This window comes from Garra rufa, chromosome 4, assembly GCF_049309525.1.
Source record: "Garra rufa chromosome 4, GarRuf1.0, whole genome shotgun sequence".
Lineage (NCBI taxonomy): Eukaryota > Metazoa > Chordata > Actinopteri > Cypriniformes > Cyprinidae > Garra > Garra rufa.
Window position 1 is genome coordinate 17,664,072 of NC_133364.1, and position 18,679 is coordinate 17,682,750.

Consider the following 18,679-nt stretch of genomic DNA (forward strand, 5'->3'; position numbering starts at 1 on the left):
TGCAATAGCTAGAAAAATCTCAGTTGCAAGATACAAACTCACATTTGCGAGAATAACAGTAATAATTGTGAGTTACAAACTTGCATTTGAGAAAAAAATTCAGAATTGCGAGTTTAATTATGACTTTATTTTTTCTTCGCAGTTGTGAGTTTATATCCTGCAATTCTTACAATATCTCACAATTCTAGATCTATATAAGCTAGTCAACCTCACTAATCAACTAGATACAGTAATTTCCATTTAGTTTTTCTGTGACATGATGCATAATCTACTAAGAGTAGTATGGAAGGCTGTTTCCACCACTGAATAAAAAAAATAAAAAAGGTAATTGTGACTCAGTTTATCTCACAATTCAGACTTTCGCATCTTGCAATTCTGACTTTTTTCTCAGAATTACGGTATTAACATAATTCTGAAATAAACTTGAAGTTGCAAGTTATAGCATCAGAATTGAGTGATATGAACACGCAATTGCGGAAATTAGTAGCAATTTTGATAAGTAAAATCATAAGTGTGAGATATAAACAAACTTTTTCAGAGAATTGCGAGTTTCTATCTTGCAATTGTGAGATATAAACCCGCAATTCTGACTTTGTAACACGTAATTGCGAGTTATTAAATCAGAATTAAGAGATAAAAAGTTGCAATTCTGAGAACAGTCTTTTTTCCCCTCAGAACTGGACTTGGCAATTGTGAGTTTATATCCTGTAATTCTTACTTTATGTCTCACAATTCTGAGGGGAAATAAAGTCAGAATTGTGATAAGTAAACTCGCAATTGCAAGAAAAAAAAAGTCGGAATTATGAGATGAAAAACTTTTTATTCGGTGGCAGAAACAGACTTCCATAGGTTAGTCTTATAAAGTTAATCATCTAATTTTTGTCATCAAGACTGTTCTCAACTCAAAGTTGCAAGTTATAACGTCAGAATTGCATGATATGTCAGTAACAGATAAATTATATATTTTAAATGTGAAAAGTAGGACTTATTACTGTTTTAGTTTTAGTTTCAGTGTTTTAGATGTATAATTGATTTATTTTTTTGTATGATTGCACTGCCGAAGTTATTATATTAACTAAATCATTTATATAGCAGCACAAAATTTCTCAAGGCTAGTTTTATTGATAATGTTATCTAGTAGCATTTTCATGCATTTACAATGTATTTTTCTGCTTTATATTTATACATTTTAGTGTTTTGGGTAATTTTATGTTTACTATTGCTTTATATTTATCCTTAGTATAAGCTTAAATAAAGTAGAAGTTTTATTTTTCATATAAAATCGTTTTTAAAACTAAAACTAAACCTAATTTCCATGGGATCTTATTTCCTAGAATAACACTTAAAGGAGAAGTCCGGTGTGATATTGACCTAAAGTGTAATGAATCATGATACCGAGTGTGAACTTACCTTTCATAGCTCATCTCGGCTTGTCCCCTGCACTCTGAAATCTGGCGCTAGTTAGCCGATGCTAACAACAAGTTGTCATTGAGGGTGCCTCGGGCATCGGACTAGCCATGTAAATAAATCACTGTTTTACACCATTTACGAGGCACAAAGTAGCTCCACACTTCATTGGTAGACTTCCAAGGGCCCTGACATTTAAAACGAGACATTGAGAACTTTGAAAAAGCACTGGTAGTTTATTTACAAGAAGATTTATACAGACAGTACCTTGAGGAAATTTACCGTTCGCTGCCATCTTGAATTTAGTCACGATAAGTCGAGTGACGAGCAGAAAGGAAACTAAACTACTACTTCATAAAACTCAGTAGCTTCATCGTCTGACATCCTTGCAATTGCCAACTGTCTGCACTAACTCCAGTCCAAAAGTAACGCGAGTACTCACGTGACTTATCAGGTTGTAGTTTCCTTCCTGCTCGTCACTCGACTTATCGTGACTAAATTCAAGATGGCGGCGAACGGTAAATTTCCTCCGATGCCCGAGGTAAAAGTACGATGCCCGAGGCACCCTCAACGACAACCTGTTGTTATCATCGGCTAACTAGCGCCAGATTTCGGAGTGCAGGGGACAAGCCGACACTCGGTATCATGATTCATTACACTTTAGGTCAATATCACACCGGACTTCTCCTTTAAGTAACAAACATAGAAACAATAAAGAAAATATGTGACCCTGGACCACAAAACCAGTCTTAAGTGGCATGGGTATATTTGTAGCAATAGCCAAAGTACATTGTATGGGTCAAAATTACCTATTTTTCTTTTATGCCAAAAATCATTAGGATATTAAGTAAAGATCATGTTCCATGAAGATATTTTGTAAATTTACTACCGTAAGTATATCAAGGCTCATTTTTAATTAGTAATATGCACTGCTAAGGACCTCATTTGGACAACTTTAAAAGCGATTTCAGATTTTCAAATAGTTGCATTTCAATACTGTAAACCATACATCAATGGAAAGCTTTTTTTATTCAGCTTTGATATGATGTATAAATCAAAATAGTTTATTTTGGTTTGTTTTGAGGTCATTAAAATATTTTTTGCATTGTTTTTCAGTTAATGAAAAGGTTTAAATGTAGTTTTCTTTTTCTTTAGCGATAATAACATTGGAAAAAAGAATCAGTTAATAAATATCAGCTCTTTCTAGTCTGCCTATACTGTAACTAACAGCATGTTTCTTTATTTTTATGGGAAGATCACTGTCAGGGCAGTTAAATTAAATAGAGTAATGTGCATTTTGCTGTACAAACAATGGGAATCAATACCCGACGGATTTCTTGCATGATTATTACAGCGCTGGCTTATTGACCCCCTCTCTCTCTCTCTCTCTCGCTCTCTTTCATATATGATGTCATGTAATGTATGGGTGGTACAGGTGGTGATTGGAATTACAGTACATTGTTTACTCTATTAAAGCTTCTCTGATTGACCCCTCCTACACACACACACACACACACACACACACACACACACGCACATGGCAGAGAGAGCATCTCTCTGTAAACCCCTCATGAATACATTGGCATTACCCTCATAAACCGCTTGGAAAACAAGATAATAAAGGAGCACTATAGCACTAGACTCCTGCAGCTGTACCCCTGTCATTTACATTCAGCTTTGAGTGTGTGTAAACGCCTGTGTGTTGAGGGATTCATTTAGAGAGATGGAGGCATATATGTGGATGCTGGGAGATGGAGAAAGGCCCATGAGGAAGAAGGGGAATCGTTGGCCGCTCTCCCATCTGAATGCTTGCTGTGGGCGACTGGGCCAAGGACACAGTAATAACCATCGATTTGAGTTAAAGCTGAGCAGCGCAGTGGCCAAACCCAGCGGCGCTCCTCTCGTACGGCAGGCTTTGGTCACAGTGCCATCTAGTGATGAGAAACACAGCGTCTGTGGAGAAAGCATGCTTGAAAACGTGAAATTGAGCAGTTAGTGCATTTATTTATTTAAGCGAGTACAAACAGTATAATTTGAGTTTGCCCGAGGTTTTGATGTTTAAATCAGGAGTAAACAACTTCACTAGTAGTTTTTCATTGAAATGACCTTGTTGGTCCAGTCCCCAAGCAAAACCAGAGTGCTTTTACTCTCGCTACATGCTTGCAGGCATACACATACACACACCATCTGCTCACAGCCTTAGACTGAGCCAGGCCATGTCCCAGAGTCCTGCAGGTGCCTCAGTAATGTCTAATCAACGTCACCCAGACCTGGCAAGAGACTGCTGGTTGTGAGCAAATGTATGTGTATGGTTTTTTTAAAACTTCAGTGTTAGTCTACATTAGCTAAAGACTCAAAATGAATAGAATCGATCATAGGATGAGGACAAACTGTTCCAGAACATCTCCATATATCTTTATGAACCCAGTTCATCCACATTTGTAATCACATAAACCAGGGGTCACCACACTCGGTCCTGGAGGGCCGGTGTCCCTAAAGAGTTTAGCTCCAACCCTAATCAAACACCTGAACCAGCCAATCAGGGTCTTAATAGGTATACTTGAAACTTCCAGGCAGCTGTGTTGAGGCAAGTTGGAGCTAAACTCTGCAGGACACCGGCCCTCCAGGATCAAGTTTGGTGACCCTTGACATAAACTAAACACTACCATTCAAAAGTTTGGGGTCAGTAAAAAAAACTTCAGCAAGTATGTGTTAAATTGATCAAAAGTGACGATAAAGACATTTATAATGTCTCAAAAGATTTCTTTTTCAAATAAATGCTGTTCTTTATCAAAAAATCCAGTTTGGACAAAAAAAAATCTATATTGATTATGTTAAGAATCGTTTTTTTGAGCAGCAATCAGCACATTATAATGATTTCTAAAAGATCATAGTACACTGAAGACTGGAGTAATGATGCTGACAATTCAGCTTTGCAATCACATAAATAAATTACATTTGAAAATATATTACAATAGTAAACTGTTACTAAAATTGTAATAATATTTCACAATATTGCTGTTTATCTCAAATAAATGCTGACTTGGTCAGCAGAAGAAGCTTCTTTCAAAACTTTACAGAATCAAAATTTTGTAGATACATAGTTAAAAGGATAGCTTAGGCACCCAAAAATTTAAATTCTGTCATTAATTACCCACACTCATGTCGCTCCAAACCCATAAGACCTTCGTTCATCTTCAGAGCTCAAATTAAGATATTTTTGATGAAATCAAATGAAAAGCTTTCCGATCCTGCATAGACAGCAACGCAACTGACACATTCAAGGCCCAAAAACGTAGTAAGGACTAGCAACTATTTCACTTACTAGACTGTCAGATACCTATTATACACAAAAAAGCCAAGTATTGTTTACAGCATTCGTACAAGGTACTTAAAGTGCTTGAAGTACTTGAATTTTTTTTTTTTTTTTTAATTTAAGGCCTGGAAAAAATAACAATATTCCTGAAGAGCTACTTAAAAGTCCATGAATTATTGCAAATTATTGAAAAATTATTAAATTATTAAAAGATAATGTATCTATGAAGTAACTGATTACTAAATGAATGAATGAATTCTTATTTTCTTTTTTACTTATTTCAGTTAATGTACAGTCGTGGCCAAAAGTTTTGAGAATGACACAAATATTAGTTTTCACAAAGTTTGCTGTTAAACTGCTTTTAGATCTTTGTTTCAGTTGTTTCTGTGATGTACTGAAATATAATTAAAAGCACTTCATACGTTTCAAAGGCTTTTATCGACAATTACATGACATTTATGCAAAGAGTCAGTATTTGCAGTGTTGGCCCTTCTTTTTCAGGACCTCTGCAATTCGACTGGGCATGCTCTCAATCAACTTCTGGGCCAAATCCTGACTGATAGCAACCCATTCTTTCATAATCACTTCTTGGAGTTTGTCAGAATTAGTGGGTTTTCGTTTGTCCACCCGCCTCTTGAGGATTGACCACAAGTTCTCAATGGGATTAAGATCTGGGGAGTTTCCAGGCCATGGACCCAAAATTTCAACGTTTTGGTCCCCGAGCCACTTAGTTATCACTTTTGCCTTATGGCACGGTGCTCCATCGTGCTGGAAAATGCATTGTTCTTCACCAAACTGTTGTTGGATCGTTGGAAAAAGTTGCTGTTGGAGGGTGTTTTGGTACCATTCTTTATTCATGGCTGTGTTTTTGGGCAAATTGTGAGTGAGCCCACTCCCTTGGATGAGAAGCAACCCCACACATGAATGGTCTCAGGATGCTTTACTGTTGGCATGACACAGGACTGATGGTAGCGCTCACCTTTTCTTCTCCGGACAAGCCTTTTTCCAGATGCCCCAAACAATCGGAAAGAGGCTTCATCTGAGAATATGACTTTGCCCCAGTCCTCAGCAGTCCATTCGCCATACTTTTTGCAGAAGATCAATCTGTCCCTGATGTTTTATTTGGAGAGAAGTGGCTTCTTTGCTGCCCTTCTTGACACCAGGCCATTTTCCAAAAGTCTTGGCCTCACTGTGCGTGCAGATGCGCTCACACCTGCCTGCTGCCATTCCTGAGCAAGCTCTGCACTGGTGGCACTCCGATCCCGCAGGTCCTCTTTTAGAGACGATCCTGGCGCTTGCTGGACTTTCTTGGACGCCCTGAAGCCTTCTTAACAAGAATTGAACCTCTTTCCTTGAAGTTCTTGATGATCCTATAAACTGTTGATTTAGGTGCAATCTTAGTAGCCACAATATTCTTGCCTGTGAAGCCATTTTTATGCAACGCAATGATGGCTGCACGCATTTCTTTGCAGGTCACCGTGGTTAACAATGGAAGAACAATGATTTCAAGCATCACCCTCCTTTTACCATGTCAAGTCTGCCATTCTAACCCAATCAGCCTGACATAATGATCTCCAGCCTTGTGCTCGTCAACATTCTCACCTGAGTTAACAAGACGATTACTGAAATGATCTCAGCAGGTCCTTTAATGACAGCAGTGAAATGCAGTGGAAATTAGTTGCAGTTTTCGGGATTAAGTTCATTTTCATGGCAAAGAAGGACTATGCAATTCATCTGATCACTCTTCATAACATTCTGGAGTATATGCAAATTGCTATTATAAAAACTTAAACAGCAACTTTTCCAATTTCCAATATTTATGTAATTCTCAAAACTTTTGGCCACGACTGTACAAAAACTTTAAGCTGCTAGAAGTAGTACTAACAATGTTATGTAAACATGGCTGATGACGTGAAAAGAGTAACAGATGAACCAAATCAACTGAGTCATTTACGCTGGAACCGCTTCATTTGATTCAAACTTGTGACATCAATCGTTCATTTCAGGCGATTCACTAGCAAAAAACAGATCAAATTAAAAGAGACATTAATTTTTTTTTTAATTTCGACATCACTTGTAATGATTTTAAAAGCATGCAGTGATGGGTACATATCATTAATCATTTAATTTAGATTGGGAGTTTAAATCATGTATCGTGAATCATTTGATTTAGAACGGAACTTCGGAGCTCGTATTGTGAATCATTTGACTTAGATTGGGACTTCGAATCACATATCGTGAATCATTTGATTTAGAACGGAACTGAAGATTGGTAATTTGGAGTGGTTTTACAAATCTTTTGCTTTAGATCAGAAGTTCAGAGAGCAGAAAACAAATTATTTAATTCATTATTTGATTTGGACTTCAGAGCGAATCATTTATTCAGATCAGGATTTTGGAGAGATTTTTTAAATCTCTTTTTCTGTTTTGTTTTCCTCTTAAAAGTAAAAAACATCAAATCATTTGGCAGTACAGTTATAAAAACAATACAAAGAAAAAAGGAAGAAAGTACTTTTTTTTTTTTTTTTTTTGAATTTTGAAAGAGAATACATTATTTGATAAGTTAGATCTCTGGTTGAAGTCCTTGAAAATCTAAGAAGCTTAAAAAATGTCCTTGAAAGTCCTGGAATTTCATTTTACAGTATCTGTGGCTGTAGTCATCAGTTATAACATTCTGCTTTAGAATTTAGACGTTTAGATGTTCTGAAATAGAATTAAATTAATAGAAAAAAAAAATAGTATTCTATTTATAATCTATGTTGGATAAACTCATCCTCGAGTGGCACACAAAGCATTGGTAGTTCTTAGTTACTGTCTAATGTCAGTAGGACAGTCTCTTTTTCTTTGAAATGGCAGAATATGCTGTAGTGAGGACCAGCCATGCTAAGCACGTTTTGTCTCTCTTCAGTGTAAAATCTAAACCATTCTCTCTCATTCAGTAAGGAAAGGGGAATTTGTTAGGAATTCACACTTCAAGACTGGCTGACTGACATGCATGGGTCAGAGGTCAAGCTGTTGGAAAAGCACCTGTCTTGTGAGGCCATTTGTAAAGGCTTCTGGAAAAAACGACATTTAGCCAGCGTGTCAGGGTGACGGTCGGACTGTTTACACCGCGGCTGCTCTGCGCTCTCGATAACCACAAAACAAACCGCCAGCTGCACTTGACAGCACAATGGTCTTTTTTTCGTTGTTTGCATGTGTTCGAGTAACCTAAAAAAGTATAGAGCAATGCATCTAGATAAACACAATAAACAGATATGGGCTTTTCTCCATATGAGTTTATTGTGTTTATCTAGATGCATTGCTTTATACTTTTATACTTCACAGTTATTACCTCAGTAATAAGATGCCATGGAAATCTAACTCCCAATGGACACCATTGTGTAGCTATAATGAAAATAACCAGTAATAATAACAAGTTATGGCATTGATTTTAATGCCATTATAAAATAAAACAACATTGTGACTATTGCAGAGATTTTGATGTGCTTTTTATTAAAATTAGGTTTCAGTTCATTTCTGTTGATCAGTTCAAACTGTCCATTTTAATGAATATGTTCTGGAAATTAGAAGACCATTAGAATGATACCAAACCTGAAGGGAAAAACAATATATTCACAAGATATAACATGTGTATCTTCAACATGTGACTTTAAGCAAAAGCTTTTAGGGAGAAAGGTGTGAGAGTGAGAGGCGGGGAATTCAAAGTAGAAAAGGGGGTAGGTCAGGGTGGGGTTGTTTGCTTTCTTTGAAGATCCCTTCTTCAGATTAGTTTTATTGTTTTGTTGCATGCCATCTGTTCGTACTTTAATTCCATGAGGAGATAATTTCACTCCTTACAGTATTTTTATTTTATTGTATTTTAATTAAATTTTTTGTATTTTAATTTAATTTAATTTATTTTTTGTTGTGTTTTATTATATTTTATTTGTAATTGTATTTTACTATTTTTATAATATTTAATTATATTTTTATTGTATTTTTATTTTGTTATTTTTATTATATTTTATTTTAATTGTATTTTTAGTTTTAGTTTTTTAACAATATTTTATTTTGGTTTTTTTATTATTATTTATTTTTATTGTATTTTTTATTTTTTGTTTTTTTATTATATTTTATTTTAATTGTATTTTTATATTTTTTATTTTTTAAATAATATTTTTATTTTATTTTATTGTTTTATTTTTTATTTAATTGTATTTTTATTTTATGTATTTTTTATAATATTTTCTTTTAAATTTTATTTAATTGTATTCTTTTTTTATAATTTTATTGTATTTTTATTGTATTTTTTATAATTGCATTATTATTTTATTTTATTGTATTTTTTGTATTTGGTATTTATTTTATTTATTCATGTTTTTGTATTGTATTTTTTGTTTTATGTTATATTGTATTTTCATTTTATTTTATTGTATTTTATTTTATAAATGTTTTATTGTATTTTGTGTTTATTTTATTTTATTGCTGTCAGATCTTAAACATTTGGACTAACTGCTGTTGGGTTGAAATGATAAATCTAATTGAAAGCTGAGAAATATTGTCCAGCTCTACTTCTACCACAGCAGCAGCCCAGTAACAGTCTCCACCAACCATTTGTGATCCTGTTCTACCTGCTGTCCCAGAGCTCCTTCTGTTGAAGCATTTTCTAATATGTAGACCAGGGTCATACTGCCTCATCTCAAAGCCTCACCTCCCTTTAGAACAGAGCAGCTGATGAAAGAGCAGCCTGTCTGCAAAATGTTCCCATTAACAGGAAAACCAGACCTGTCAAGCATGCAGGAGGGAATGTCCTGAAAGCCTGATATGCTCTTTTGCACAGAAAGCATTGGCATTTGTAACTGTGGTGACAAGTATGTGTGTTCTGTTTGATGGAGAGGATCGTCTTGGGCATCTTGCCTGCTCTCTCTCCCTCAGCCGCTAACTAATGTGTTGCTGAGAATGCGCTGACAGAAGCAGCCCTTAATGGCTTTAATATTGTACATGCTGGAAATTGGAGGAAATGAATTGTGCTGATTCAAGTTTTTTTTTTCACCATCTCCCTTCATGCCAACATACATCTCCCTGCATCCTTTGCTGCATGCATCATAAATTAGCTTAATACCCTTTGTATGCACTACTGTACACACAGAAAGAGTCTAATTAAAACTTAATGGCACTCAGAAAACACACACACACAGGTGCAGGTTGTATGTGTGAGAAGTTCCTGCTCTTTATTGTCTTCTAATGGGAGAGAGAATTGGGAGACGAGAGGAAAGGAGCTGGTCTTAAAAGCCACGGAGAGTTAATCAGATTAGCAACTTGCCGCCGTTTCCCTAAATGCTTTTAAATGTGTGTGAAATGAAGTGTGGAGAATGTCATAGTTGGCACACAAATCAAACTAACAAACATAAAGAAGCACACAAATTGCCACCTGCCCTCTTTATGTTGACTTAAGACCCCATGAAATTGCTTGATGAGTATTGTTTATATATATATATATATGTGTGTGTGTGTGTGTGTGTGTGTGTGTGTGTGTGTGTGTGTGTGTGTGTGTGTGTGTGTGTGTGTATGTATGTATATATATATATACAGTACATGTCTATACAGTACATGTCTATAGAATTTAATTCATTTTTATTTATTTTTAGGTTAAGTTAAACCAAAATGAGATAAATCAATTAAAATAAATTAAAATAATCAAATAAATGACAGTGTTATTTAATACAATTAAATTATGAGTTGTAAAATTTGTTTTTTTATTTTTATTTTCATTTTTAGTAGGTTCTTGTTTGTTGGTTGTCGTTTTTTTGTCATTTTTATTTTTTATGTAATTTTAGTAGGGTTTTGTTTTGTTGTTTTATACAATACGTCTATAGAATTTTTATTTATTTTTATTTTAGTTTTAGTTTTTGTTAAACAAAAAATAAATAAGATACATTAAAATACGTTAAATGAAATGAGAAATGATGCCTGATGCCAGTGTTGTTTTGATATAATTAAATTATGAATTTTAGCCATTTTGTTTTGGCATTTTTTTTTATTAGGCTTTTTGTTTGTTTGTTTGTTTGCTCTGGCAACTAGCTAAAAAAATAGTTTTTTGTTTTAGTTAACTATAATAAGTCTTCCTGTTATTAAATAAAACTGTTAAAAATCATTTTTATTGAAATAAAGTTGAAATAAAATAACATTTACTACAAGTACTAAAACTATTAGTAAAACTGAAATAAAAATCAATTAAAGCCAAATAAAAATAAATACAAATAAAATCTATAAAAATAAAGAATGACAAAACCACTTAACAAAATGTAAAAAAAAAAAAAAAAAAATATATATATATATATATATATATATATATATATATATATATATATATATATAATAAAACAACTGTATTTGATTTTTATTATATTATTATGTAAGAATTATCTGGATATATATATTTTATCTTTTGTATTTCATTGAAAAAAAAAGAGTATAAATATTGACCAAACTAATTTTTTTTAAGTATACTACTTAATATCTACTTAAACATGTGAGTTTTGAGTCTTCTTTAAATTTTTCTTATTAGAAAGATAAAGCAGTTTGATGTCAAATGAGGTGCTCTATACGAGACTGTCCTGTTTTGAGCTCTAATGAGGAGACAGCCCAGGTCTGGTGGATTAACGCCCTGGCTCAGGAAGGGTTACTGGGACACTGTACTGTCAGGACCATTATAAATGGCTGTGTTTTTTCAGTGTCAGAGATGAATGAGGGTTAATGGAACTGCCCTCTCTCTGTCCTGCAGGTGCACTCGTGCTCACATTCACACTCTTTGGCAAGCTTTTCACCATCTTATGGGTTGAATCTGTATTTTCTACTGGCTAAATATGCTGCGATCGTTTGATTTTTCATGTTAGTGTTAATCTGCAGCATTAGAGCTCAGCATTTTAGAGGTGTAAGGGCAACCATTGTTTCCAAGTTCTTAGAGAAACGTCTTCAACAAGCTTTAGGTTAGGACACTGTTATACAGTTTCTAAGCTGTGACTGAGAGTGGTTTTAGCATTTTCTGGATGGTTTCTAGGGTCTTGCTAAGTGGTTACTAGGTGTTTATTACTGTTTTAAGTCAAAAGAGCCCACCTCTAAATTTATACACTGAATTAAAAAAACATTCTGAAATTGCTTGTAAATTTCACAATTAATTACAAAGAAAAATTTAATTTTTAAGGTAGACAGACTGAAATATTGTTTTCTTGTACAAACTACAATAATCTTTGTTTTATTTATTGTTAATTGTTTTTACATGTTGATATGATATTGTCTCCTTTAGTATAAAATTGTGGGGTTTTTGTTCATTTTATTGTCTAACACACTGACAAAAATGGCATTGAAACAATTTCCACTCTGAAATTACCGTTCGATTTCACAAATAGATACAAAGAAATGGCAAGTAACACTATCAATTAAACTTCATATTTGAAGTACAAAGACTAAAATATGTTTTTCTGGTAAATGTAAAGACAAATTTTTATTTTGGATGCAATTATTAATCAGTTTGACAGCCAGACTGAATTGAAATAATAGTCTGTATAGATAGATAGAAAAATAGATAGATTGGGGCTGTCAAATCGATTAATCGTGATTAATTGAATCCAAAATAAATAAAAGTTTGTATAGATAGATGGATAAATAGATAGATTAGGGCTGTCAGATCGATTGTGATTAATTGAATCCAAAATAAAAGTTTGTATAGATAGATGGATAAATAGATAGATTAGGGCGGTCAAATCAATTAATCGTGATTGCATCCAAAATAAAAGTTTGTATAGATAGATACATTAGGGTTGTCAAATCAATTAATCATGATTAGTCAAATCCAAAATAAAAGTTTGTATAGATAGATACATTGGGGTTGTCAAATCATTTAATCATGATTAGTCAAATCCAAAATAAAAATTTTAATAGGTAGATACATTAGGGCTATCAAATCAATTAATCACTATTAATTGAATCCAAAATAAAAGTTTGAATAGATAGATACATTAGGGCTGTCAAATCAATTAATCACGATTAATTGAATCCAAAATAAAAGTTTGTATAGATAGATGGATAAATAGATAGATTAGGGCTGTCAGATCGATTAATCGTGATTAATTGAATCCAAAATAAAAGTTTGTATAGATAGATGGATAAATAGATAGATTAGGGCTGTCCGATAGATTAATCGTAATTAATCTTGTATAGACTGATAGATAGATAAATAGATAGAATAGGGCTTTCAAATCGATTAATCATATCCAGAATAAAAAGTTTCGATGGATGGATTGATGGATGGAGATGTATAAGGGCTGTAACATCGATTAATCGTGTTTAATCGCATCTAAAATAAAAGTTTGTATAGATAGATAAATATGTATCTATTTATCTATCTATACAAACTTTAATTTTGGATGTGATTAATCATGATTAATCGATTTTACAGCCCTTATATATCAGTCTATACAAACTTTTATTTTGGATGAGGTTAATCACGATTAATCGATCTGACAACACTAATTTAAAGCATGTTAATTTTCATTAAAAAAAACACTTAAATTTTTCAACAAAATGTTGGAGGCATGAAAGTAATACAACAAAATGAAAGTGTCAACAGAGCCGAAACTCTCTTACACTGGCCTTGTTGTTCCTTATTGTGAAGCCATGCATTCACAAAACTTGTTGAGAACATCAAACCATTTTTCCATGACCCCTTTGGTCCAAACATGCTGTTGACCAATGAAATGGAACAACATGCATTAAACATTAGACATATAGTTCAAGGAGACCACTTACACATGAGTATGCATACACACACCCACACAAAAGGCTTACAACTTCTATTTCTGCAGCGGAGGCACATTTGTAACAAGGGTGATAAGAGCTGAATGTGTTTTGACCCCATCAGAGCAGACGACTCCTCCGAATCTCTCTCTCATGCTGCATTACTCAGGCACACAGAAAAGGCCTTAGCCAGCAGGACTCTCTCTAACTCCCCTATCAAGCGGGCACACTCCTCCAGGTGCTCAGAGACTTCTGACTGCGCTCGAAATGAGCCCAAGAGCCCATTTTACACAACCTCTTGCTTTAAAGGTGCTCCGTACAGAGCAAACACTGAAAGAAATGGGCAATTTTACTCTTTTCATGATCAAGCACATGTAAATTTTAAAGCCATGCCAGACATCACAAGGACTTGAGGTTATGAACTTCTAGAGATATTAAACTTATGGAGATGTTCCATGGCTGTGGTTTCTACTACAGCATAAAGACAATCTACTGGTTTCAGGGTGCATTATTTTTGGTTTAGCATTTGTTCTTCAGACATTATATACTAAATCATGTGGCTTTTTATAGATATATAATTTTATAGATAGATAAATCTATACAAACTTTTATTTTGGATGCAAATTATCACGATTAATTGATCTGACAGCTCTACTTAAAATATTTGGATTTATGAAAAGTTTTATTTATTTTGAACCACTTTTTTTACATTCTTTTTTATTTTACTTGTTTTATTTGCAAACACCAATGAAATTTTAACTGTTAACAGTTTTTGGTTTGTCAAATTTTTACACCATATTCCATCATTTTCAGATAAAAAATGTTATGAATGTTAATATATGTGTGCTGTTTATATGTACATGCATATGTTTATATAAATACACACATTTACATGTATATATTTAAGAAATATTTACACATGTATACATGTATTTGTGTTTATATAGGATTTATATTGCATATAAATAGAAATAGATATTACATATATTTCTTAAATACATGTACGTATGTAAATGTTTAAGATATTTTTTTTTACAGTGTATATTTAAGAACACACATATAAACTTTTACTTTGGATGCGATTAATTGTGATTCATACAAACAGTACACATATATATCACGTTAACTCTTATTTTGGATGCGATTAATCACGATTAATCGATTTGACAGACAAATTTTTTACTTTTGTAGGTATAAAATGTTGACTAAAATTATCTTTTTATATATTTTTTAAGCAACATATTTGTATACTTCACAAATAAAAAATATGTTTGTAGAGTATAAATATAAAATATTACATTTGGTTTTATTATTTTTAAGCTTCATAATATAATAAAATTACATTTAAAATTTACATTTATCACAAAAACTCTGGTTTTATCAGGTTCAGCGACACTTCCACCACCATCATATTCCATCTGAAATAACCCTAGCTCTTTTATTCTGTCTCTCTGTGTCTTTCTCTGCAGGCAGTACTATGAGATGCTGTATAATACAGCCGACGAGCTGCTAAACCTGGTGGTTGATCAAGGGGTGCGTTACACAGAGCTGGAGTACATCAATGCTTTGAGTCTCCTCCACCGCAGCCAGACAGGCGTGGGAGACCTGACCGTGCAGAACATGCGGCTCCAGCGCCTCAAAGAGATCATATGCGAACAGGCTGCCATTAAACAGGCTACCAAGGATAAGAAGATCACTACGGTCTAGACGTACACGTTTAAACTATATCTAAAAATGCTATGAAAGGGTCCACGTTACTGACATTCGTTACTGTCAAGTCAAGCAAACGTTATAGTGGTCGTTTGATATTGGTTTCATTTCATGTACTTGCTTTGCCGTTTTTTTTAAGATGAATTACTGAACCTTCTGATCCCTTGTATCTTTTCTGGTTAAACCAGGCCACACCTTTCAGAGCGAGAGGATGGATTCTCTCATAGAGGCTTGGGGACATTTTTGTCTCATTTTCTTACTTTATCAAACCGCTGCTCTCAATTATAGAATCTTCCCGTGCGCCGTCTCTCCCTGACCGGCCTAGAGCCTGTGCCTGGAATAACAGATGCCAGATTAGAACGCCAGGCTTTTTTATCAGGCAAAAAAGAAACAGCTCGTCCGCTGCTTGTTGATTTGTTCATTTTGCTCGAGAGGAAATAGGAATCGCTAACCCCATTCAGCATTTCTTAAATTTCTCCTTCATCGCAGGTATAATTGTATGTGTGTGTGTTTTGGTTGATTCTGTATCATTATGACATAGTCATTGATTGATGTCATAATGATGTCACCATGACATCACTAATAAAGGGATAGTTCACCCATAAATTAAAATGTTGTCGTTAATTACTCACCTTCATTTCATCAAAACCTGTAAGGCCTTCATTCATCTTCGGAACACAAATTAAGATATTTTTGAGTCCAAAAGCTCTTGGATTTAATCAGAAATATCTTAATTTGTTTTCTGAAGATAAACAAAAGTCTTACAGGTTTGAAACAACATGAAGGTGAGTAATTAAAGGAACACTCCACTTTTTTTTTGGAAATAGGCTCATTCTCCAACTCCCCCGAGTTAATAAGTTTAGTTTTACCGTTTTGAAATCAATTCAGCCGTTCTCCTGTTCTGACGATATCACTTTTAGCATAGCTTAGCATAGATCATTGAATCCTATTAGACCAATAGCATCGCTTTCAAAAATGACCAACGAGTTTCGATATTTGTCCAATTTAAAACTTGCCTCTCTGTAGTTATATTGTGTGCTAATACCAGCGGAAAATGTAAAGCTGTGATTTTGTAGGCCGATAAGATTAGGAACTACACTCCCATTCCGGCGTAATAGTCAAGGAAGTTTGCTGCCGTAACATGGCCAAAGCAGGTGCAGTAATATCACGCAGCACATGTGGAAATGCTAACCCAGCTGGGAACTAATTTCAGGTGCTGCGTTATATTACTGCGCTTGCTGCGACCATATTACGGCAGCAAACTTCCTTGGCTATTACGCCGGAATGGGAGTGTAGTTCCTAATCTTATCGGCCTAGAAAATCACAGCTTTACATTTTCCGCCGGTCTTAGTATACAATATAACTACAGAAGAGTCAAGTATTAAATAGGCAAAATATCAAAACTCGTTGGTCATTTTTGAAAGCGATGCTATATTGGTCTCATAGGATTCAATGATCTATGCTAAGCTATGCTAAAAGTGATATCGCCAGAACTGGAAAACGGCTGAATGGATTTCAAAACGGTAAAACTCAACATATTAACTCGGGAGGGGAGTTGGAGAATGTGCCTATTTCCCAAAAAAGTGGAGTATTCCTTTAATAACAGAATTTTCATTTTTTGTTAAACTATCCCTTTAACAACGGATTCACTGGTTGTCCAAAAAGGTAAAGTAATGAGTTCCTAAGCGTTCATGTTGATATATTCGAATATCTGTCCTTCAACTGTGCTTTAATTTGCATCTAAACCTCTTATTCTTTGTTCAAACAGACACAAAAGCCCACAGATCACTCATACTCTGTTCCAGGCTATTTTTAGTTCATTAATTATGAAGAATAGAGCGAGAGAGAAAGCCATCGATACAGAACACAGGCGTTACGCAGGAAGCCACCCGAGCAATCCATCAAAATGACTCAACCACTCGAATCAATAATTGCCACCAGGTTGCCACAGAGAGAAACACAGTGACGATCTTTCATATTCGTAATCGTTGCACATTACAGTTGTGTGTGAATGCTGAAGATGTGGTTAGAGCTATGGTTAGATAATAGAAATGTCATGTCTGCTTTATTTTATTATGCCTGTAAGAGCAGTCTTATTAAACTGATACAGGCAAGGAGAGAAGTATGGGGATATGCGTGTGTTAAAGTGCCATTATCACGCTCACATTGTTGTTTAACTGAAGCAGCTGACTCAAATACTCCTGATAGCATTATTATTATTCATTTAGATGTTATTGCAAGAAAATCTGATGTTGTTTGCACAAAATATGTCAGAGCAACACTATACGCCTTTGTTTCTGTGTATTTTTAGTATGGATTTAGTGTGTAGCTTTAATAGCTTTTGAGATGTTCATGTACATGCTTGTAAATTTCAATTAATTGCTTAAAAGTCATTCTGAGGAACGTCTCACAGCTCTGGACTATTGGATTCAAAGTGAATTTTTGCCAATAGCAATGTCAAAATGAAATAAACGAATAACAGAAACAAGCGTTGGCTCTTGTTTGTACTGTCAATTTGATTTGTATTGGCTTGCCTGAAGAGAACATCTTTGTTTTTCACTCATGCATGCGAGTTTTATTTCGTTTAACTTTGCAACTTTATTCACTGTTTCACTTGATGAATGTGCTATCAACAATACAGGTACACATCTGTTAAAACAGATACTAACAAAAATAACCAATCTTTTTGAAGAATACATAATGGATATGTAGTTATACAATACTTAGATGTACTGTAATATAATGTTTATGATATAAAATGTGTATGTTTGTGTGTGTACTGATATTTTCCGTTTACCGTTTACATTTTTAGGCCCTCCTGAGGAAACAAGCTTATAAATCATAAATAATTAAGTGTTTTGAAAACCTAAAATGCCTGTAGTTTTGTGTGAGGGGTAGGTTTAGGTTATGGATATGAAATATAGTTTGAACAGTAAAAACAAAATTTCGTCTATCATATGGAATGTCTTCACAACGATAGGAATACCAGCGTGTGTATGTGTAATAGAAAGTATAATAGCTTATGTATTACTAAATGTTTAAATGTATTCATTTATTATTTATACACGTATTTAATAACATGTTTTGAGTCAGATTTTGGTTTAGCTTAGATTAGCTGATTAGTTTAGCGTTTCAGTCATGCGCATGTGCGCAACGCTTTCCTTTTCCTTTAGTTTATATTTGGTTACCAGGCAACCTTTGAGCGTTCAACATGAGGTTATTTTAGCTTCTCAAAGAAAGTCCGACTTTACTAGCATCTAGTTAGAAAAAAATCAATTGTATTCAGTTGTATTCGTAATTAATGCCGTCAAATAATCAATCTTTGGCATTTGTGTTAAGCTGGACATGTCAGATTCCTCTCTTTCTCCAGTAATAAGCGCTGCTCTCTGGAGACTGGAGACCATAGAGACAGCCGCAGAAGAGAGATGACACAGTCAATACACACAACAATGAAGGTAACAGCCCTCA

The 18,679-nt window shown here is 34.2% G+C and overlaps 1 protein-coding gene across 1 annotated transcript in view; it reads left to right on the forward strand.

Annotated features, from left to right (window-relative positions):
- Positions 1–17,687, forward strand: part of exoc4 (exocyst complex component 4) — a 147,119-nt gene extending 129,432 nt beyond the window's left edge. Inside the window, exon 16 of the mRNA XM_073838059.1 lies at positions 14,971–17,687. Coding sequence (XP_073694160.1) covers positions 14,971–15,208 — 238 coding nt within the window. The 3' untranslated portion in view covers positions 15,209–17,687. The remainder of the gene's footprint in view (positions 1–14,970) is intronic.
- Positions 17,688–18,679: the final 992 nt, after the last annotated feature.